Source organism: Oncorhynchus mykiss, unplaced genomic scaffold (genome assembly GCF_013265735.2).
Source record: "Oncorhynchus mykiss isolate Arlee unplaced genomic scaffold, USDA_OmykA_1.1 un_scaffold_144, whole genome shotgun sequence".
Classification (NCBI taxonomy): domain Eukaryota; kingdom Metazoa; phylum Chordata; class Actinopteri; order Salmoniformes; family Salmonidae; genus Oncorhynchus; species Oncorhynchus mykiss.
The window spans coordinates 156,787-182,037 of NW_023493665.1; the positions used below are offsets into that span (position 1 = coordinate 156,787).

Consider the following 25,251-nt stretch of genomic DNA (forward strand, 5'->3'; position numbering starts at 1 on the left):
TAACCCAGATACTGTGTGAGAGGTGATCCTCTAGCCTGGTAGACATGACAAGGCAACATAAGTCATTTATCTCCAACATGTTTCTCTCTCCCCCAAGGTGAATGTGGCCCCCGCCTGCATCAGGGCCCTGACTAAGATGCTGTACTGTCCGTACTGCAGGGGTCTGCCTGGGCTGAAGCCCTGTCATAACTACTGCCATAATGTGATGAGAGGCTGTCTGGCTAACCAGGCTGACCTAGATCCCGAGTGGAACCTCTTCATAGGTGAGAAAACACATGATATGACCTCTCTCTCTCTCTCTCTCTCTCTCTCTGTGTGTGTGTGTGTGTGTGTGTGTGTGTGTGTGTGTGTGTGTGTGTGTGTGTGTGTGTGTGTGTGTGTGTGTGTGTGTGTGTGTGTGTGTGTGTGTGTGTGTGTGTGTGTGTGTGTGTGTGTGTGTGTGTTTGTGTGTTTGTTGTGCCTGGGCGAGTGGTGTCTTTCAAACTAAACCCTGGTCCCTGCTGTTAGAGCCTGATAACTAAACCCTGGTCCCTGCTGTTAGAGCCTGATAACTAAACCCTGGTCCCTGCTGTTAGAGCCTGATAACTAAACCCTGGTCCCTGCTGTTAGAGCCTGATAACTAAACCCTGGTCCCTGCTGTTAGAACTTGATAACTAAACCCTGGTCCCTGCTGTTAGAGCCTGATATCTAAACCCTGGTTCCTGCTGTTAGAGCCTCATAACTAAACCCTGGTCCCTGCTGTTAGAGCCTGATAACTAAACCCTGGTCTCTGCTGTTAGAGCCTGATAACTAAACCCTGGTCCCTGCTGTTAGAGCCTCATAACTAAACCCTGGTACCTGCTGTTAGAGCCTGATAACTAAACCCTGGTCCCTGCTGTTAGAGCCTGATGACTAAACCCTGGTCCCTGCTGTTAGAGCCTGATAACTAAACCCTGGTCCCTGCTGTTAGAGCCTGATAACTAAACCCTGCTGTTAGAGCCTGATAACTAAACCCTGGTCCCTGCTGTTAGAGTCTGATAACTAAACCCTGGTCCCTGCTGTTAGAGCCTGATATCTAAACCCTGGTCCCTGCTGTTAGAGCCTGATAACTAAACCCTGGTCCCTGCTGTCAGAGCCTGATAACTAAACCCTGGTCCCTGCTGTTAGAGCCTCATAACTAAACCCTGGTACCTGCTGTTAGAGCCTGATAACTAAACCCTGCTGTTAGAGCCTGATAACTAAACCCTGCTGTTAGAGTCTGATAACTAAACCCTGGTCCCTGCTGTTAGAGCCTGATAACTAAACCCTGGTCCCTGCTGTTAGAGCCTGATAACTAAACCCTGGTCCCTGCTGTTAGAGCCTGATAACTAAACCCTGGTCCCTGCTGTTAGAGCCTGATAACTAAACCCTGGTCCCTGCTGTTAGAGCCTGATAACTAAACCCTGGTCCCTGCTGTTAGAGCCTGATAACTAAACCCTGGTCCCTGCTGTTAGAGCCTGATAACTAAACCCTGGTCCCTGCTGTTAGAGTCTGATAACTAAACCCTGGTCCCTGCTGTTAGAGCCTCATAACTAAACCCTGCTGTTAGAGCCTGATAACTAAACCCTGGTCCCTGCTGTTAGAGCCTGATCACTAAACCCTGGTCCCTGCTGTTAGAGCCTGATAACTAAACCCTGGTCCCTGCTATTAGAGCCTGATAACTAAACCCTGGTACCTGCTGTTAGAGTCTCATAACTAAACCTTGGTCCCTGCTGTTAGAGCCTGATAACTAAACCCTGGTCCCTGCTGTTAGAGCCTGATAACTAAACCCTGGTCCCTGCTGTTAGAGCCTGATAACTAAACCCTGGTCCCTGCTGTTAGAGCCTGATAACTAAACCCTGGTCCCTGCTGTTAGAGTCTCATAACTAAACCCTGGTCCCTGCTGTTAGAGCCTGATAACTAAACCCTGGTCCCTGCTGTTAGAGCCTGATAACTAAACCCTGGTCCCTGCTGTTAGAGCCTGATAACTAAACCCTGGTCCCTGCTGTTAGAGTCTCATAACTAAACCCTGGTCCCTGCTGTTAGAGCCTGATAACTAAACCCTGGTCCCTGCTGTTAGAGCCTGATAACTAAACCCTGGTCCCTGCTGTTAGAGCCTGATGACTAAACCCTGGTCCCTGCTGTTAGAGCCTGATAACTAAACCCTGGTCCCTGCTGTTAGAGCCTCATAACTAAACCCTGGTACCTGCTGTTAGAGCCTGATAACTAAACCCTGCTGTTAGAGTCTGATAACTAAACCCTGGTACCTGCTGTTAGAGCCTGATAACTAAACCCTGGTCCCTGCTGTTAGAGCCTGATAACTAAACCCTGCTGTTAGAGTCTGATAACTAAACCCTGGTCCCTGCTGTTAGAGCCTGATAACTAAACCCTGCTGTTAGAGCCTGATAACTAAACCCTGCTGTTAGAGCCTGATAACTAAACCCTGGTCCCTGCTGTTAGAGCCTGATAACTAAACCCTGGTCCCTGCTGTTAGAGCCTCATAACTAAACCCTAGTCCCTGCTGTTAGAGCCTGATAACTAAACCCTGGTCCCTGCTGTTAGAGCCTGATAACTAAACCCTGGTCCCTGCTGTTAGAGCCTGATAACTAAACCCTGCTGTTAGAGCCTCATAACTAAACCCTGGTCCCTGCTGTTAGAGCCTCATAACTAAACCCTAGTCCCTGCTGTTAGAGCCTGATAACTAAACCCTGGTCCCTGCTGTTAGAGCCTGATAACTAAACCCTGGTCCCTGCTGTTAGAGCCTGATAACTAAACCCTGCTGTTAGAGCCTGATAACTAAACCCTGGTCCCTGCTGTTAGAGCCTGATCACTAAACCCTGGTCCCTGCTGTTAGAGCCTGATAACTAAACCCTGGTCCCTGCTATTAGAGCCTGATAACTAAACCCTGGTACCTGCTGTTAGAGTCTCATAACTAAACCCTGGTCCCTGCTGTTAGAGCCTCATAACTAAACCCTGGTCCCTGCAGTTAGAGTCTCATAACTAAACCCTGGTCCCTGCTGTTAGAGTCTCATAACTAAACCCTGGTCCCTGCTGTTAGAGTCTCATAACTAAACCCTGGTCCCTGCTGTTAGAGTCTCATAACTAAACCCTCTCCCTGCTGTTAGAGCCTGATAACTAAACCCTGGTCCCTGCTGTTAGAGCCTGATAACTAAACCCTGCTGTTAGAGCCTGATAACTAAACCCTGGTCCCTGCTGTTAGAGCCTGATAACTAAACCCTGGTCCCTGCTGTTAGAGCCTGATAACTAAACCCTGGTCACTGCTGTTAGAGCCTGATAACTAAACCCTGGTCCCTGCTGTTAGAGCCTGATAACTGAACCCTGGTCCCTGCTGTTAGAGCCTGATAACTAAACCCTGGTCCCTGCTGTTAGAGCCTGATAACTAAACCCTGCTGTTAGAGTCTGATAACTAAACCCTGGTCCCTGCTATTAGAGCCTGATAACTAAACCCTGCTGTTAGAGTCTGATAACTAAACCCTGGTCCCTGCTATTAGAGCCTGATAACTAAATCCTGCTGTTAGAGCCTGATAACTAAACCCTGGTCCCGGCTGTTAGAGCCTGATAACTAAACCCTGGTCCCTGCTGTTAGAGCCTGATAACTAAACCCTGCTGTTAGAGCCTGATAACTAAACCCTGGTCCCTGCTGGTCGGAAGGAAACCCCTTCTGTTTGGTGTTCCATGCTGGGTCTGCACGGTGGGTAATGTTTCATTAAGGAGCTGTTCTCAAGCCCTCCTCTGTAATGGGGACTGGGGGAGGCAGCTATATTCTTCGTACAAAATGACACCCTATTCTCTATTTAGTGGTCTATTCTGGTCAAAGTTAGTGCACTATATAGGGAACATGGGTTAATTTGTGAGGCAGATGGTACGATCCCTCTTGCAGCAGGATCTGAAAACAGTGGGGTGTATTTTAAAGACGAGTCTCAACAGAGGTCAGCAAACATCACTTCTGAGTCCTGTGCCTATGTATGTGTGTGTGCGTGTGTCTGACAAAACTGTTGTCCCGACGACCAGGAGACGACCCAACACAGAACAGACCCAACACAGAACAGACCCAACACAACACAACACAGACCCAACACAGCACAGACCCAACACAACACAACACAGACCCAACACAACACAACACAGACCCAACACAGCACAGACCCAACACAACACAACACGGACCCAACACAGCACAGACCCAACACAGCACAGACCCAACACAACACAACACAGACCCAACACAGCACAAACCCAACACAACACAGACCCAACACAGCACAGACCCAACACAGACCCAACACAGCACAGACCCAACACAGCACAGACCCAACACAACACAGACCCAACACAGACCCAACACAACACAGACCCAACACAGCACAGACCCAACACAGCACAGACCCAACACAACACAGACCCAACAAAGACCCAACACAACACAGACCCAACACAGCACAGACCCAACACAGACCCAACACAGACCCAACACAACACAGACCCAACACAGACCCAACACAACACAGACCCAACACAGCACAGACCCAACACAGCACAGACCCAGCACAGCACAGACCTAACACAGTACAGACCCAACACAACACATACCCAACACAACACAGACCCAACCCAGAACAGACCCAACACAGCACAGACCCAACACATACCCAACACAGCACAGACCCAACACAGCACAGACCCAACACAGTACAGACACAACACAGACCCAACACAGCACAGACCCAACACAACACAGACCCAACACAACACAGACCCAACACAGACCCAACACAGCACAGACCCAACACAACACAGACTCAACACAACACAGACCCAACACAACACACACTCAACACAACACAGACCCAACACAGCACAGACCCAACACAGCACAGACCCAACCCAACACAGACCCAACACAGACCCAACACAACACAGACCCAACACAACACAGACCCAACACAACACAGACCCAACACAGGCCGCAGCGCAGAGTGAGATCTCACATCTCGGCTAAACGCTAAATAGTTTTCATCTTGTTCAAAGGGAACTAGGCAGAGTATGGCTGCCGACGGCTGTTATACAAGACATTTAATATGAAAACTACAGTCGCAACAGAGTGAGGAATCGTGTTTGATGAACAGAGCCTTGGGCATATATAAATAGTGTGTTTTTAATTTAGTTAGGCTGTTATAACAGAGATAGTTTGTGTTTCAGAAGGAGTGAAGTGTTCAGTTTCAATTAGAACAGGGAACCCTTGGGGATCGTTCTCTCTCTGCTGCATAAAAGGGTCCTATTGTGACGTTTCTTGGCCTTTTCTATTCATCTTCTCTGTCAACGCTGCTCTCCATTAGCCAATACAGTGAGGCTTCACAACTGATATTGATCTGCTTTTTGGAAAGACAAACCTCCGCATCCCAAATGGCCCACTGTTCCCTAACATATTGACACCCTGTTACACGTGGGCTCTGGTCTAAAGTAGGGCACTTACAGAAGGAATAGGCTGGCGTTTGAGACTCGGGAAGCATAACAGGTCCGTGGTCGATGGGTTGCATTAGAACTGATGCCATAGTCTCTCTGATTCTCTCTCTCTCTGCATTGTAGATAATTATAGATCTGCTGTGTGACTCTCGTTGTCCCTAAAACAGCCCTTATGACAGGAGGCTTGTTGCTTGTAACGGTGTGAACCTCCGTCTCTGTGTGCCTTTCTCTCTGTACGTGGTAGCGTTTACCGTGCAGACCGTGCAGGCTTGGCTCTTCATGCTTTAAAATGCCACTATCAATAGCATTGGATTGTTCAGCAGCCTGCTGGGCCTTTAGGATACGAATAAAGCCACTTTAACTTCTTTACAGTTCATCTCTAAAACTAACTCTCCACCCTCGCTAAGAGGAAACTAACTCTCCACCCTCACTAAGGGGAAACTAACTCTCCACCCTCGCTAAGGGGAAACTAACTCTCCACCCTCACTAAGGGGAAACTAACTCTCCACCCTCACTAAGAGGAAACTAACTCTCCACCCTCACTAAGGGGAAACTAACTCTCCACCCTCGCTAAGGGGAAACTAACTCTCCACCCTCGCTAAGGGGAAACTAACTCTCCACCCTCGCTAAGGGGAAACTAACTCTCCACCCTCGTTAAGGGGAAACTAACTCTCCACCCTCGCTAAGGGGAAACTAACTCTCCACCCTCGCTAAGGGGAAACTAACTCTCCACCCTCACTAAGGGGAAACTAACTCTCCACCCTCACTAAGGGGAAACTAACTCTCCACCCTCGCTAAGGGGAAACTAACTCTCCACCCTCACTAAGGGGAAACTCTCAGCCCCTTTCTCTAGAATGTTGTTGTGGTGAGGTGTCACATGCTCTATGTTTGTTAACGCAAAAGCTTCACATTTTGGGATTTATTTTTTTATTTCACCTTTATTTAACCAGGTAGACTAGTTGAGAACACCTTTATTTAACCAGGTAGGTTAGTTGAGAACAAGTTCTCATTTACATCTGTGACCTGGCCAAGATAAAGCAAAGCAGTGCGATACAAACAACAACACAGAGTTACACATGGGATAAACAAACATACAGTCAATGATACAGTAGAAAAATAAGAAAGTCTATATATAGTGTGTGCAAATGGAAGTAAGGCAATAAATAGGCCATAGTAGCAAAGTAATTACAGTTTAGCAGATTAACACTGGAGTGATAGATGAGCAGATGATGATGTGCAAGTAGAAATACTGGTGTGCAAAAGAGCAAAAAAGTAAATAAAAATAGTATGGGGATGAGGTAGGTAGATTGGGTGGGCTATTTACAGATGGGCTATTTACAGCTGTAGCGATCGGGTAGCTGCTCAGATAGCTGATGTTTAAAGTTAGAGAGGGAGATATGAGTCTCCAACTGCAGCGATCGGGTAGCTGCTCAGATAGCAGATGTTTAAAGTTAGAGAGGGAGATGTGAGTCTCCAACTGCAGCGATCGGGTAGCTGCTCAGATAGCTGATGTTTAAAGTTAGAGAGGGAGATGTGAGTCTCCAACTGCAGCGATCGGGTTAGCTGCTCAGATAGCTGATGTTTAAAGTTAGAGAGGGAGATTTGAGTCTTTTGGGAAATGTGGGATGTGTTTCTTTATGGACACCGTTTCATACGTTGGAATGAGAGTTGTGATTAATTGGATATTTAGAGGCTTTTTCAAAGCCAGATATGAAGTTTAACATGAAATTGGCTTATCACAAAAACAAACAAAAAATGACTGTTGAGAAATTCAGAATGGGTTTTATGCTACTCAAGTGTGGCACAGAAATGTGAATCCATCCATCACGTTCATATATTTATCTCTTAAGACTCTGGCAGAGAGAGAGAGAGAACAGGATTCGCAGGTCAAATACCCAGTGAGTGAGTCCACTGGTGCTCATTGAGCAGAGAGACAGAGGCCTTTTGTGAGATGAATAGAAGTCTCTCCTTTCTCTTTCTCTTTGTCTCTTTCTGATCCTCGTCTGTCTGTAGAGAAAGACATCACTCCTAAGAGTCATTCTCTGTTCTCCACATTTTGGCCTTATTTCGCTCTCTTTTTACAAATTGGACTTTTCTGTATCTCTCAATGTTTTTACAAATTGGACTTGATAAGAAAACTTATCAGTCGGAATATTTAGAACAGTAGAACAGAGAGAGACAGAGAGAGAGAGAGAGCAGAGAGAGAGACAAAGAGAGAGAGAGAGAGAGAGAGCAGAGAGAGAGAGACAGAGAGAGAGAGAGAGAGAGAGAGAGACAGAGAGAGAGACAGAGACAGAGAGAGAGAGAGCGACAGAGAGAGAGAGAGAGAGACAGAGAGAGAGAGAGAGAGAGAGAGAGAGAGCAGAGAGAGACTGAGAGAGAGAGACAGAGAGACTGAGAGGCGTTGGTTCTGAGCAGTAAACGGTCCCAAACTCTAAACCACTCACTGTATCCCAAATAGCACCCTATTCCCCATATAGGGCCCATACGACTGGTCAAAAGCAGTGCACTATCGCTATGTAGTGAATAGGGTGTAAATTGGGATGTGTTGTTGTGTACAGAGATGGGCAGTATTTCTGTGACATGCATTTGATTAAATATGTATTTCAGTTAATTCGGAGTATTTTATAAACCCCGGGTTTATATTATATTATACTGGGCTGATCTACATTCCATTGTGGCCCCCATTTCACCCTGTATTGGTATCAGAAATCGGACGGATATGGATTGGACGAACCGTACACGGATTCTGATGGCACTACGGTGTGATAAGAGCTAAATTAACTAAATAAAAAATGGATATGTACAAATTAACAATTGTAAAACATGCTGAGTATTATTCTAACGATCTCTCCCATAATAATACCCAGTGTGCTTTGCAGGTCATTATTGGTATGTTCATTTTCACATGTAGCAGACGCTGTTATCCAGAGTGACTCGCTAAATGAAGATAAACAACAACATATCACAGTATGTTTTTGTAACTGTTGCTGAGAATGTTGTTGTTTACTTGCACATGAAAATACAAAATACAAGTATTTTAATTCAATAAATTACTAAAAAAACAAGTATTTTGTAATACAATTATTTTGCTGTTTATTTTGTAGTTAATTTTGGTACATTGATCTTTATGGTATTTAGTCAGGTTTTCCCCCCATCCCTGGTTGCCTAGGAGATTAAGCCCACCTTTGACCTGTGAGAGTGTAACCACTGTGATTTAAATGTGATTATGATGTCACAGTCACTGGGGACCAATAGATGACCTTTCTGTCACAACCATAGTCCTGACTGCTCTACCTAACACATGTCATTGTACGCAGGCCTTTCCTGCAGTCAAACGACCTCGTGGCCTCGTGGCTGGAATGTTGCTCATATTTTTCATCCTTTCATAATTAATAATAATCATTGCTTCGAAAACCATGGTGAAAATCCGCTGTTTTCGATGTCAACCCGGCTTTATGTTACATCAGTCTTCTCTGATGTACGTGTATGAACTGAAAATATAATACGTTTCAACTCTGTATCTGACATACCAGGTAAGGGGTCTTCTTTTTGTTAAGCCCATAACCACGTGTGTGAGGTGGGTACTTTTGTTTCCAAGTAGATTTGTTTAAGTCTACCCAGAAACACTCTGTGTGACCCTGATTTATCCCCCCTGCAGATTAAACAATGTAGCTGTACTCACGGGCGCCTGACTTTGTCTAAAAGTGGGAGTGTAAACAAAACAACCATCATCCTGATGAAAATACGCTCTTTGTCTTTAACAAACTAATGTTTGTGCATATTTTCAGCGTGGAACAGATGTTTAGAGTGGTTATAACCGAACCCTAGGCTAACTAATTCTAAAAGGCTCTAGCAGGTCTAAAAGTAGTCTCAGCAGGAAATAGACTGAACGCAATTATTTCAACAACGGAAGCTCCAGTTGTTGGAGCACATATTTCCCAACTTCAATCAACCAGTCCATTTTGAATTAATGATAAAAACCAGGAACTTCGCTTGTGAATCCCCTTGTGGGTCTCGTCAGTTAGATACGTTTTTACAGGCATTTATTTCTGTAGGCTTAACGGGAGTCTGTTTGTGCAATCATGACGTGTGTGTAGAGAGAGCAGTCAGAACACAGTGGAGTGAGTGAGATATGGAGGGGAAAGGGAATTTAGGCAGAAGAATAGGCATGATGCTTTGCTTTGTTTCCCAGAATGCACATGTAGACCTATGGAAAACTAGAGTCAACATGTAGGACTATGGAACACTAGAGTCAACATGTAGGACTATGGAACACTAGAGTCAACATGTAGGACTACAGAACACTAGAGTCAACATGTAGGACTATGGAACACTAGAGTCAACATGTAGGACTATGGAACACTAGAGTCAACATGTAGGACTATGGAACACTAGAGTCAACATGTAGGACTATGGAACACTAGAGTCAACATGTAGGACTATGGAACACTAGAGTCAACATGTAGGACTATGGAACACTAGAGTCAACATGTAGGACTACAGAACACTAGAGTCAACATGTAGGACTATGGAACACTAGAGTCAACATGTAGGACTATGGGACACTAGAGTCAACATGTAGGACACTAGAGTCAACATGTAGGACTATGGGACACTAGAGTCAACATGAAGGACTATGGAACACTAGAGTCAACATGTAGGACTATGGAACACTAGAGTCAACATGTAGGACACTAGAGTCAACATGTAGGACTATGGAACACTAGAGTCAACATGTAGGACACTAGAGTCAACATGTAGGACTATGGAACACTAGAGTCAACATGTAGGACACTAGAGTCAACATGTAGGACTATGGGACACTAGAGTCAACATGAAGGACTATGGAACACTAGAGTCAACATGTAGGACTATGGAACACTAGAGTCAACATGTAGGACTATGGAACACTAGAGTCAACATGAAGGACTATGAAACACTAGAGTCAACATGTAGGACTATGGAACACTAGAGTCAACATGTAGAACACTAGAGTCAACATGTAGGACTATGGAACACTAGAGTCAACATGTAGGACTATGGAACACTAGAGTCAACATGAAGGACTATGGAACACTAGAGTCAACATGTAGGACTATGGAACACTAGAGTCAACATGTAGGACTATGGAACACTAGAGTCAACATGTAGAACACTAGAGTCAACATGTAGGACTATGGAACACTAGAGTCAACATGTAGGACTATGGAACACTAGAGTCAACATGTAGGACTATGGGACACTAGAGTCAACATGTAGGACTATGGAACACTAGAGTCAACATGTAGGACTATGGGACACTAGAGTCAACATGTAGGACTATGGAACACTAGAGTCAACATGTAGGCCTATGGAACACTAGAGTCAACATGTAGGACTATGGAACACTAGAGTCAACATGTAGGACTATGGGACACTAGAGTCAACATGTAGGACTATGGAACACTAAAGTCAACATGTAGAACACTAGAGTCAACATGTAGGACTATGGAACACTAGAGTCAACATGTAGGACTATGGGACACTAGAGTCAACATGAAGGACTATGGAACACTAGAGTCAACATGTAGGACTATGGAACACTAGAGTCAACATGTAGGACTATGGAACACTAGAGTCAACATGTAGAACACTAGAGTCAACATGTAGGACACTAGAGTCAACATGTAGGACTATGGAACACTAGAGTCAACATGTAGGACTATGGAACACTAGAGTCAACATGTAGGACTATGGAACACTAGAGTCAACATGTAGGACTATGGAACACTAGAGTCAACATGTAGGACTATGGAACACTAGAGTCAACATGTAGGCCTATGGAACACTAGAGTCAACATGTAGGACTATGGAACACTAGAGTCAACATGTAGGACTATGGGACACTAGAGTCAACATGTAGGACTATGGAACACTAGAGTCAACATGTAGGACACTAGAGTCAACATGTAAGACTATGGAACACTAGAGTCAACATGTAGGACTATGGAACACTAAAGTCAACATGTAGAACACTAGAGTCAACATGTAGGACTATGGAACACTAGAGTCAACATATAGGACTATGGAACACTAGAGTCAACATGTAGAACACTAGAGTCAACATGTAGGACTATGGAACACTAGAGTCAACATGTAGGACTATGGAACACTAGAGTCAACATGTAGGACTATGGAACACTAGAGTCAACATGTAGGAATACGGAACACTAGAGTCAACATGTAGGACTATGGGACACTAGAGTCAACATGTAGGACTATGGAACACTAGAGTCAACATGTAGGCCTATGGAACACTAGAGTCAACATGTAGGACTATGGAACACTAGAGTCAACATGTAGGACTATGGAACACTAGAGTCAACATGTAGGCCTATGGAACACTAGAGTCAACATGTAGGACTATGGAACACTAGAGTCAACATATAGGACTATAGAACACTAGAGTCAACATGTAGGACTATGGAACACTAGAGTCAACATGTAGGACTATAGAACACTAGAGTCAACATGTAGGACTATGGAACACTAGAGTCAACATGTAGGACTATGAAACACTAGAGTCAACATGTAGGACTATGGAACACTAGAGTCAACATGTAGGACTATGGAACACTAGAGTCAACATGTAGGACTATGGAACACTTGAGTCAACATATAGGACTATGGAACACTAGAGTCAACATATAGGGCTATGGACCACTAGAGTCAACATATAGAACTATGGAACACTAGAGTCAACATGTAGGACTATGGGACACTAGAGTCAACATATAGGACTATGGAACACTAGAGTCAACATGTAGGACTATGAAACACTAAAGTCAACATGTAGGACTATGGAACACTAGAGTCAACATGTAGGACTATGGAACACTAGAGTCAACATGAAGGACTATGTGACACTAGAGTCAACATGTAGGACTATGGGACACTAGAGTCAACATGTAGGACTATGGGACACTAGAGTCAACATGTAGGACTATGGAACACTAGAGTCAACATGTAGGACTATGGAACACTAGAGTCAACATGTAGGAATACGGAACACTAGAGTCAACATGTAGGACTATGGAACACTAGAGTCAACATGTAGGACTATGGAACACTAGAGTCAACATGTAGGACTATGGAACACTAGAGTCAACATGTAGGACTACAGAACACTAGAGTCAACATGTAGGACTATGGAACACTAGAGTCAACATGTAGGACTATGGAACACTAGAGTCAACATGTAGGACTATGGAACACTAGAGTCAACATGTAGGACTATGGGACACTAGAGTCAACATGTAGGACTATGGGACACTAGAGTCAACATGTAGGACTATGGAACACTAGAGTCAACATGTAGGACACTAGAGTCAACATGTAGGGCTATGGAACACTAGAGTCAACATGTAGAACACTAGAGTCAACATGTAGGACTATGGAACACTAGAGTCAACATGTAGAACACTAGAGTCAACATGTAGGACTATGGAACACTAGAGTCAACATGTAGAACACTAGAGTCAACATGAAGGACTATGGAACACTAAAGTCAACATGTAGGACTATGGGACACTAGAGTCAACATGTAGGACTATGGAACACTAGAGTCAACATGTAGGACTATGGGACACTAGAGTCAACATGAAGGACTATGGGACACTAGAGTCAACATGTAGGACACTAGATTCAACATGTAGGACTATGAAACACTAGAGTCAACATGTAGGACTATGGAACACTAGAGTCAACATGTAGAACACTAGAGTCAACATGTAGGACTATGGAACACTAGAGTCAACATGTAGGACTATGGAACACTAGAGTCAACATGAAGGACTATGGGACACTAGAGTCAACATGTAGGACTATGGAACACTAGAGTCAACATGTAGGACTATGGGACACTAGAGTCAACATGTAGGACTATGGAACACTAGAGTCAACATGTAGGACTATGGGACACTAGAGTCAACATGTAGGACTATGGAACACTAGAGTCAACATGTAGGACACTAGAGTCAACATGTAGGAATACGGAACACTAGAGTCAACATGTAGGACTATGGAACACTAGAGTCAACATGTAGGACTATGGAACACTAGAGTCAACATGTGTGCTAGGTGTGTATTGTAGCTAGTTGTGTATTGTAGCTAGATGTGTATATAGCCAGGTCAGTGTATTGTAGCTAGGTCAGTGTATTGTAGCTAGGTCAGTGTATTGTAGCTATGTGTGTATATAGCTAGGTCAGTGTATTGTAGCTATGTGTGTATATAGCTAGGTCAGTGTATTGTAGCTATGTGTGTATATAGCTAGGTCAGTTTATTGTAGCTAGGTCAGTGTATTGTAGCTATGTGTGTATATAGCTAGGTCAGTGTATTGTAGCTAGGTGTGTATATAGCTAGGTGTGTATTGTAGCTAGGTGTGTATTGTAGCTAGGTGTGTATTGTAGCTAGGTCAGTGTATTGTAGCTAGGTGTGTATTGTAGCTAGGTGTGTATTGTAGCTAGGTGTGTATTGTAGCTAGGTCAGTATATTGTAACTAGATGTGTATATAGCTGGGTGTGTATTGTAGCTAGTTGTGTATTGTAGCTAGGTGTGTGTTGTAGCTTGGTGTGTATATAGCTAGGTCAGTGTATTGTAACTAGGTGTGTATAAAGCTAGGTGTGTATTTTAGCTAGGTCAGTGTATTGTAGCTAGGTGTGTATATAGCTAGATGTGTATATAGCTAGGTCAGTGTATTGTAGCTAGGGGTGTATATAGCTAGGTGTGTATATAGCTAGGTGTGTATATAGCTAGATCAGTGTATTGTAGCTAGGTGTGTATATAGCTAGGTCAGTGTATTGTAGCTAGGGGTGTATATAGCTAGGTGTGTATATAGCTAGGTGTGTATATAGCTAGGTCAGTGTATTGTAGCTAGGTGTGTATATAGCTAGGTCAGTGTATTGTACAACATATCACAGTATGTTTTTGTAACTGTTGCTGAGAATGTTGTTGTTTACTTGCACATGAAAATACAAAATACAAGTATTTTAATTCAATAAATTACTAAAAAAACAAGTATTTTGTAATACAATTATTTTGCTGTTTATTTTGTAGTTAATTTTGGTACATTGATCTTTATGGTATTTAGTCAGGTTTTCCCCCATCCCTGGTTGCCTAGGAGATTAAGCCCACCTTTGACCTGTGAGAGTGTAACCACTGTGATTTAAATGTGATTATGATGTCACAGTCACTGGGGACCAATAGATGACCTTTCTGTCACAACCATAGTCCTGACTGCTCTACCTAACACATGTGGATGTACGCAGGCCTTTCCTGCAGTCAAACGACCTCGTGGCCTCGTGGCTGGAATGTTGCTCATATTTTTCATCCTTTCATAATTAATAATAATCATTGCTTCGAAAACCTGCTGAAAATCCGCTGTTTTCGATGTCAACCCGGCTTTATGTTACATCAGTCTTCTCTGATGTACGTGTATGAACTGAAAATATAATACGTTTCAACTCTGTATCTGACATACCAGGTAAGGGGTCTTCTTTTTGTTAAGCCCATAACCACGTGTGTGAGGTGGGTACTTTTGTTTCCAAGTAGATTTGTTTAAGTCTACCCAGAAACACTCTGTGTGACCCTGATTTATCCCCCCTGCAGATTAAACAATGTAGCTGTACTCACGGGCGCCTGACTTTGTCTAAAAGTGGGAGTGTAAACAAAACAACCATCATCCTGATGAAAATACGCTCTTTGTCTTTAACAAACTAATGTTTGTGCATATTTTCAGCGTGGAACAGATGTTTAGAGTGGTTATAACCGAACCCTAGGCTAACTAATTCTAAAAGGCTCTAGCAGGTCTAAAAGTAGTCTCAGCAGGAAATAGACTGAACGCAATTATTTCAACAACGGAAGCTCCAGTTGTTGGAGCACATATTTCCCAACTTCAATCAACCAGTCCATTTTGAATTAATGATAAAAACCAGGAACTTCGCTTGTGAATCCCCTTGTGGGTCTCGTCAGTTAGATACGTTTTTACAGGCATTTATTTCTGTAGGCTTAACGGGAGTCTGTTTGTGCAATCATGACGTGTGTGTAGAGAGAGCAGTCAGAACACAGTGGAGTGAGTGAGATATGGAGGGGAAAGGGAATTTAGGCAGAAGAATAGGCATGATGCTTTGCTTTGTTTCCCAGAATGCACATGTAGACCTATGGAAAACTAGAGTCAACATGTAGGACTATGGAACACTAGAGTCAACATGTAGGACTATGGAACACTAGAGTCAACATGTAGGACTACAGAACACTAGAGTCAACATGTAGGACTATGGAACACTAGAGTCAACATGTAGGACTATGGAACACTAGAGTCAACATGTAGGACTATGGAACACTAGAGTCAACATGTAGGACTACAGAACACTAGAGTCAACATGTAGGACTATGGAACACTAGAGTCAACATGTAGGACTATGGGACACTAGAGTCAACATGTAGGACACTAGAGTCAACATGTAGGACTATGGGACACTAGAGTCAACATGAAGGACTATGGAACACTAGAGTCAACATGTAGGACTATGGAACACTAGAGTCAACATGTAGGACACTAGAGTCAACATGTAGGACTATGGAACACTAGAGTCAACATGTAGGACACTAGAGTCAACATGTAGGACTATGGAACACTAGAGTCAACATGTAGGACACTAGAGTCAACATGTAGGACTATGGGACACTAGAGTCAACATGAAGGACTATGGAACACTAGAGTCAACATGTAGGACTATGGAACACTAGAGTCAACATGTAGGACTATGGAACACTAGAGTCAACATGAAGGACTATGAAACACTAGAGTCAACATGTAGGACTATGGAACACTAGAGTCAACATGTAGAACACTAGAGTCAACATGTAGGACTATGGAACACTAGAGTCAACATGTAGGACTATGGAACACTAGAGTCAACATGAAGGACTATGGAACACTAGAGTCAACATGTAGGACTATGGAACACTAGAGTCAACATGTAGGACTATGGAACACTAGAGTCAACATGTAGAACACTAGAGTCAACATGTAGGACTATGGAACACTAGAGTCAACATGTAGGACTATGGAACACTAGAGTCAACATGTAGGACTATGGGACACTAGAGTCAACATGTAGGACTATGGAACACTAGAGTCAACATGTAGGACTATGGGACACTAGAGTCAACATGTAGGACTATGGAACACTAGAGTCAACATGTAGGCCTATGGAACACTAGAGTCAACATGTAGGACTATGGAACACTAGAGTCAACATGTAGGACTATGGGACACTAGAGTCAACATGTAGGACTATGGAACACTAAAGTCAACATGTAGAACACTAGAGTCAACATGTAGGACTATGGAACACTAGAGTCAACATGTAGGACTATGGGACACTAGAGTCAACATGAAGGACTATGGAACACTAGAGTCAACATGTAGGACTATGGAACACTAGAGTCAACATGTAGGACTATGGAACACTAGAGTCAACATGTAGAACACTAGAGTCAACATGTAGGACACTAGAGTCAACATGTAGGACTATGGAACACTAGAGTCAACATGTAGGACTATGGAACACTAGAGTCAACATGTAGGACTATGGAACACTAGAGTCAACATGTAGGACTATGGAACACTAGAGTCAACATGTAGGACTATGGAACACTAGAGTCAACATGTAGGCCTATGGAACACTAGAGTCAACATGTAGGACTATGGAACACTAGAGTCAACATGTAGGACTATGGGACACTAGAGTCAACATGTAGGACTATGGAACACTAGAGTCAACATGTAGGACACTAGAGTCAACATGTAAGACTATGGAACACTAGAGTCAACATGTAGGACTATGGAACACTAAAGTCAACATGTAGAACACTAGAGTCAACATGTAGGACTATGGAACACTAGAGTCAACATATAGGACTATGGAACACTAGAGTCAACATGTAGAACACTAGAGTCAACATGTAGGACTATGGAACACTAGAGTCAACATGTAGGACTATGGAACACTAGAGTCAACATGTAGGACTATGGAACACTAGAGTCAACATGTAGGAATACGGAACACTAGAGTCAACATGTAGGACTATGGGACACTAGAGTCAACATGTAGGACTATGGAACACTAGAGTCAACATGTAGGCCTATGGAACACTAGAGTCAACATGTAGGACTATGGAACACTAGAGTCAACATGTAGGACTATGGAACACTAGAGTCAACATGTAGGCCTATGGAACACTAGAGTCAACATGTAGGACTATGGAACACTAGAGTCAACATATAGGACTATAGAACACTAGAGTCAACATGTAGGACTATGGAACACTAGAGTCAACATGTAGGACTATAGAACACTAGAGTCAACATGTAGGACTATGGAACACTAGAGTCAACATGTAGGACTATGAAACACTAGAGTCAACATGTAGGACTATGGAACACTAGAGTCAACATGTAGGACTATGGAACACTAGAGTCAACATGTAGGACTATGGAACACTTGAGTCAACATATAGGACTATGGAACACTAGAGTCAACATATAGGGCTATGGACCACTAGAGTCAACATATAGAACTATGGAACACTAGAGTCAACATGTAGGACTATGGGACACTAGAGTCAACATATAGGACTATGGAACACTAGAGTCAACATGTAGGACTATGAAACACTAAAGTCAACATGTAGGACTATGGAACACTAGAGTCAACATGTAGGACTATGGAACACTAGAGTCAACATGAAGGACTATGTGACACTAGAGTCAACATGTAGGACTATGGGACACTAGAGTCAACATGTAGGACTATGGGACACTAGAGTCAACATGTAGGACTATGGAACACTAGAGTCAACATGTAGGACTATGGAACACTAGAGTCAACATGTAGGAATACGGAACACTAGAGTCAACATGTAGGACTATGGAACACTAGAGTGAACATGTAGGACTATGGAACACTAGAGTCAACATGTAGGACTATGGAACACTAGAGTCAACATGTAGGACTACAGAACACTAGAGTCAACATGTAGGACTATGGAACACTAGAGTCAACATGTAGGACTATGGAACACTAGAGTCAACATGTAGGACTATGGAACACTAGAGTCAACATGTAGGACTATGGGACACTAGAGTCAACATGTAGGACTATGGGACACTAGAGTCAACATGTAGGACTATGGAACACTAGAGTCAACATGTAGGACACTAGAGTCAACATGTAGGGCTATGGAACACTAGAGTCAACATGTAGAACACTAGAGTCAACATGTAGGACTATGGAACACTAGAGTCAACATGTAGAACACTAGAGTCAACATGTAGGACTATGGAACACTAGAGTCAACATGTAGAACACTAGAGTCAACATGAAGGACTATGGAACACTAAAGTCAACATGTAGGACTATGGGACACTAGAGTCAACATGTAGGACTATGGAACACTAGAGTCAACATGTAGGACTATGGGACACTAGAGTCAACATGTAGGACTATGGAACACTAGAGTCAACATGTAGGACTATGGGACACTAGAGTCAACATGAAGGACTATGGGACACTAGAGTCAACATGTAGGACACTAGATTCAACATGTAGGACTATGAAACACTAGAGTCAACATGTAGGACTATGGAACACTAGAGTCAACATGTAGAACACTAGAGTCAACATGTAGGACTATGGAACACTAGAGTCAACATGTAGGACTATGGAACACTAGAGTCAACATGAAGGACTATGGGACACTAGAGTCAACATGTAGGACTATGGAACACTAGAGTCAACATGTAGGACTATGGGACACTAGAGTCAACATGTAGGACTATGGAACACTAGAGTCAACATGTAGGACTATGGGACACTAGAGTCAACATGTAGGACTATGGAACACTAGAGTCAACATGTAGGACACTAGAGTCAACATGTAGGAATACGGAACACTAGAGTCAACATGTAGGACTATGGAACACTAGAGTCAACATGTAGGACTATGGAACACTAGAGTCAACATGTGTGCTAGGTGTGTATTGTAGCTAGTTGTGTATTGTAGCTAGATGTGTATATAGCCAGGTCAGTGTATTGTAGCTAGGTCAGTGTATTGTAGCTAGGTCAGTGTATTGTAGCTATGTGTGTATATAGCTAGGTCAGTGTATTGTAGCTATGTGTGTATATAGCTAGGTCAGTGTATTGTAGCTATGTGTGTATATAGCTAGGTCAGTTTATTGTAGCTAGGTCAGTGTATTGTAGCTATGTGTGTATATAGCTAGGTCAGTGTATTGTAGCTAGGTGTGTATATAGCTAGGTGTGTATTGTAGCTAGGTGTGTATTGTAGCTAGGTGTGTATTGTAGCTAGGTCAGTGTATTGTAGCTAGGTGTGTATTGTAGCTAGGTGTGTATTGTAGCTAGGTGTGTATTGTAGCTAGGTCAGTATATTGTAACTAGATGTGTATATAGCTGGGTGTGTATTGTAGCTAGTTGTGTATTGTAGCTAGGTGTGTGTTGTAGCTTGGTGTGTATATAGCTAGGTCAGTGTATTGTAACTAGGTGTGTATAAAGCTAGGTGTGTATTTTAGCTAGGTCAGTGTATTGTAGCTAGGTGTGTATATAGCTAGATGTGTATATAGCTAGGTCAGTGTATTGTAGCTAGTTGTGTATTGTAGCTAGGTCAGTGTATTGTAGCTAGGCCAGTGTATTGCAGCTAGGTGTGTATATAGCTAGGTGTGTATATAGCTAGATCATTGTATTGTAGCTAGGTGTGTATATAGCTAGGTGTTTATATAGCTAGATCAGTGTATTGTAACTAGGTCAGTGTATATCGCTAGGTGTCTATATAGCTAGGTCAGTGTATTGTAGCTAGGTGTGTATTGTAGCTAGGTCAGTATATTGTAGCTAGGTCAGTATATATTAGCTAGGTGTGTATATAGCTAGGTGTGTATATAGCTAGGTTAGTATATTGTAGCTAGGTGTCTATATAACTAGGTGTGTATATAGCTAGGTCAGTGTATTGTAGCTAGGGGTGTATATAGCTAGGTGTGTATATAGCTAGGTTAGTATATTGTAGCTAGGTATCTATATAACTAGGTGTGTATATAGCTAGATCAGTGTATTGTAGCTAGGTGTGTATATAGCTAGGTCAGTGTATTGTAGCTAGGGGTGTATATAGCTAGGTGTGTATATAGCTAGGTGTGTATATAGCTAGGTCAGTGTATTGTAGCTAGGTGTGTATATAGCTAGGTCAGTGTATTGTACAACATATCACAGTATGTTTTTGTAACTGTTGCTGAGAATGTTGTTGTTTACTTGCACATGAAAATACAAAATACAAGTATTTTAATTCAATAAATTACTAAAAAAACAAGTATTTTGTAATACAATTATTTTGCTGTTTATTTTGTAGTTAATTTTGGTACATTGATCTTTATGGTATTTAGTCAGGTTTTCCCCCATCCCTGGTTGCCTAGGAGATTAAGCCCACCTTTGACCTGTGAGAGTGTAACCACTGTGATTTAAATGTGATTATGATGTCACAGTCACTGGGGACCAATAGATGACCTCTCTGTCACAACCATAGTCCTGACTGCTCTACCTAACACATGTGGATGTACGCAGGCCTTTCCTGCAGTCAAACGACCTCGTGGCCTCGTGGCTGGAATGTTGCTCAGATTTTTCATCCTTTCATAATTAATAATAATCATTGCTTCGAAAACCATGGTGAAAATCCGCTGTTTTCGATGTCAACCCGGCTTTATGTTACGTCAGTCTTCTCTGATGTACGTGTATGAACTGAAAATATAATACGTTTCAACTCTGTATCTGACATACCAGGTAAGGGGGTCTTCTTTTTGTTGAACCCATAACCACGTGTGTGAGGTGGGTACTTTTGTTTCCAAGTAGATTTGTTTAAGTCTACCCAGAAACACTCTGTGTGACCCTGATTTATCCCCCCTGCAGATTAAACAATGTAGCTGTACTCACGGGCGCCTGACTTTGTCTAAAAGTGGGAGTGTAAAACAAAACAACCATCATCCTGATGAAAATACGCTCTTTGTCTTTAACAAACTAATGTTTGTGCATATTTTCAGCGTGGAACAGATGTTTAGAGTGGTTATAACCGAACCCTAGGCTAACCAATTCTAAAAGGCACTAGCAGGTCTAAAAGTAGTCTCAGCAGGAAATAGACTGAACGCAATTATTTCAAAAACGGAAGCTCCAGTTGTCGGGGCACACATTTCCCAACTTCAATCAACCAGTCCATTTTGAATTCATGATAAAAACCAGGAACTTCGCTTGTGAATCCCCTTGTGGGTCTCGTCAGTTAGATACGTTTTTACAGGCATTTATTTCTGTAGGCTTAACGGGAGTCTGTTTGTGCAATCATGACGTGTGTGTAGAGAGAGCAGTCGGAACACAGTGGAGTGAGTGAGATATGGAGGGGAAAGGGAATTTAGGCAGAAGAATAGGCATGATGCTTTGCTTTGTTTCCCAGAATGCACATGTAGACCTATGGAACACTAGAGTCAACATGTAGGACTATGGAACACTAGAGTCAACATGTAGCACTATGGGACACTAGAGTCAACATGTAGGACTATGAAACATTAAAGTCAACATGTAGGACACTAGAGTCAACATGTAGGAATACGGAACACTAGAGTCAACATGTAGGACTATGGACCACTAGAGTCAACATGTAGAACACTAGAGTCAACATGTAGGACTATGGAACACTAGAGTCAACATGTAGAACACTAGAGTCAACATGTAGGACTATGGAACACTAGAGTCAACATGTAGAACACTAGAGTCAACATGTAGGACTATGGAACACTAGAGTCAACATGTAGGACTATGGACCACTAGAGTCAACATGTAGGACTATGGAACACTAGAGTCAACATGTAGGACTATGGAACACTAGAGTCAACATGTAGGACTATGGAACACTAGAGTCAACATGTAGGACACCAGAGTCAACATGTAGGACTATGGAACACTAGAGTCAACATGTAGGACTATGGAACACTAGAGTCAACATGTAGGACTATGGAACACTAGAGTCAACATGTAGGACTATGGACCACTAGAGTCAACATGTAGGACTATGGAACACTAGAGTCAACATGTAGGACTATGGAACACTAGAGTCAACATGTAGGACTATGGACCACTAGAGTCAACATGTAGGACTATGGAACACTAGAGTCAACATGTAGGACTATGGAACACTAGAGTCAACATGTAGAACACTAGAGTCAACATGTAGGACTATGGAACACTAGAGTCAACATGTAGGACTATGGAACACTAGAGTCAACATGTAGGACTATGGACCACTAGAGTCAACATGTAGGACTATGGAACACTAGAGTCAACATGTAGGACTATGGAACACTAGAGTCAACATGTAGAACACTAGAGTCAACATGTAGGACTATGGAACACTAGAGTCAACATATAGGACTATGGAACACTAGAGTCAACATGTAGGACTATGGAACACTAGAGTCAACATGTAGGACTATGGAACACTAGAGTCAACATGTAGGACTATGGACCACTAGAGTCAACATGTAGGACTATGGAACACTAGAGTCAACATGTAGGACTATGGAACACTAGAGTCAACATGTAGGACTATGGAACACTAGAGTCAACATGTAGGACTATGGAACACTAGAGTCAACATATAGGACTATGGAACACTAGAGTCAACATGTAGGACTATGGACCACTAGAGTCAACATGTAGGACTATGGAACACTAGAGTCAACATGTAGGACTATGGAACACTAGAGTCAACATGTAGGACTATGGAACACTAGAGTCAACATATAGGACTATGGACCACTAGAGTCAACATGTAGGACTATGGGACACTAGAGTCAACATGTAGGACTATGGACCACTAGAGTCAACATGTAGGACTATGGACCACTAGAGTCAACATGTAGGACTATGGAACACTAGAGTCAACATGTAGGACTATGGAACACTAGAGTCAACATGTAGGACTATGGACCACTAGAGTCAACATGTAGGACTATGGAACACTAGAGTCAACATGTAGGACTATGGAACACTAGAGTCAACATGTAGGACTATGGAACACTAAAGTCAACATGTAGGACTATGGAACACTAGAGTCAACATGTAGGACTATGGAACACTAAAGTCAACATGTAGGACTATGGAACACTAGAGTCAACATGTAGAACTATGGAACACTAGAGTCAACATGTAGGACTATGGAACACTAGAGTCAACATGTAGGACTATGGAACACTAGAGTCAACATGTAGGACTATGGAACACTAGAGTCAACATGTAGGACTATGGAACACTAAAGTCAACATGTAGGACTATGGAACACTAGAGTCAACATGTAGGACACTAGAGTCAACATGTAGGACTATGGAACACTAGAGTCAACATGTAGGACTATGGAACACTAGAGTCAACATGTAGGACTATGGAACACTAGAGTCAACATGTAGAACTATGGAACACTAGAGTCAACATGTAGGACTATGGACCACTAGAGTCAACATGTAGGACTATGGAACACTAGAGTCAACATGTTGGACTATGGAACACTAGAGTCAACATGTAGGAATACGGAACACTAGAGTCAACATGTAGGACTATGGAACACTAGAGTCAACATGTAGGACTATGGACCACTAGAGTCAACATGTAGGACTATGGACCACTAGAGTCAACATGTAGGACTATGGACCACTAGAGTCAACATGTAGGACTATGGACCACTAGAGTCAACATGTAGGACTATGGAACACTAGAGTCAACATGTAGGAATACGGAACACTAGAGTCAACATGTAGGAATACGGAACACTAGAGTCAACATGTAGGACTATGGAACACTAGAGTCAACATGTAGGACTATGGAACACTAGAGTCAACATGTAGGACTATGGAAAACTAGAGTCAACATGTAGGACTATGGAACACTAGAGTCAACATGTAGGACTATGGAACACTAGAGTCAACATGTAGGACTATGGACCACTAGAGTCAACATGTAGGACTATGGAACACTAGAGTCAACATGTAGGACTATGGAACACTAGAGTCAACATGTAGGACTATGGAACACTAGAGTCAACATGAAGGACTATGGACCACTAGAGTCAACATGTAGGACTATGGACCACTAGAGTCAACATGTAGGACTATGGAACACTAGAGTCAACATGTAGGACTATGGACCACTAGAGTCAACATGTAGGACTATGGAACACTAGAGTCAACATGTAGGAATACGGAACACTAGAGTCAACATGTAGGACTATGGAACACTAGAGTCAACATGTAGGACTATGGAACACTAGAGTCAACATGTAGGACTATGGAACACCAGAGTCAACATGTAGGACTATGGAACACTAGAGTCAACATGTAGGACTATGGACCACTAGAGTCAACATGTAGGACTATGGAACACTAGAGTCAACATGTAGGACTATGGAACACTAGAGTCAACATGTAGGACTATGGAACACTAGAGTCAACATGTAGGACTATGGAACACTAGAGTCAACATGTAGGACTATGGAACACTAGAGTCAACATGTAGGACTATGGGACACTAGAGTCAACATGTAGGACTATGGAACACTAGAGTCAACATGTAGGACTATGGAACACTAGAGTCAACATGTAGGACTATGGAACACTAGAGTCAACATGTA

General features: G+C 42.7%; 1 protein-coding gene across 2 annotated transcripts in view; it reads left to right on the plus strand.

The window, feature by feature from the left end:
- The window catches only part of LOC118947131 (glypican-6-like), a 198,173-nt gene that overhangs the window by 49,718 nt on the left and 123,204 nt on the right, over positions 1-25,251 (plus strand). For both annotated transcript variants that reach the window (XM_036972373.1, XM_036972374.1), the window contains exon 2: positions 98-263. In XM_036972373.1, the coding sequence (XP_036828268.1) occupies positions 98-263 (166 nt within the window). The remainder of the gene's footprint in view (positions 1-97; positions 264-25,251) is intronic.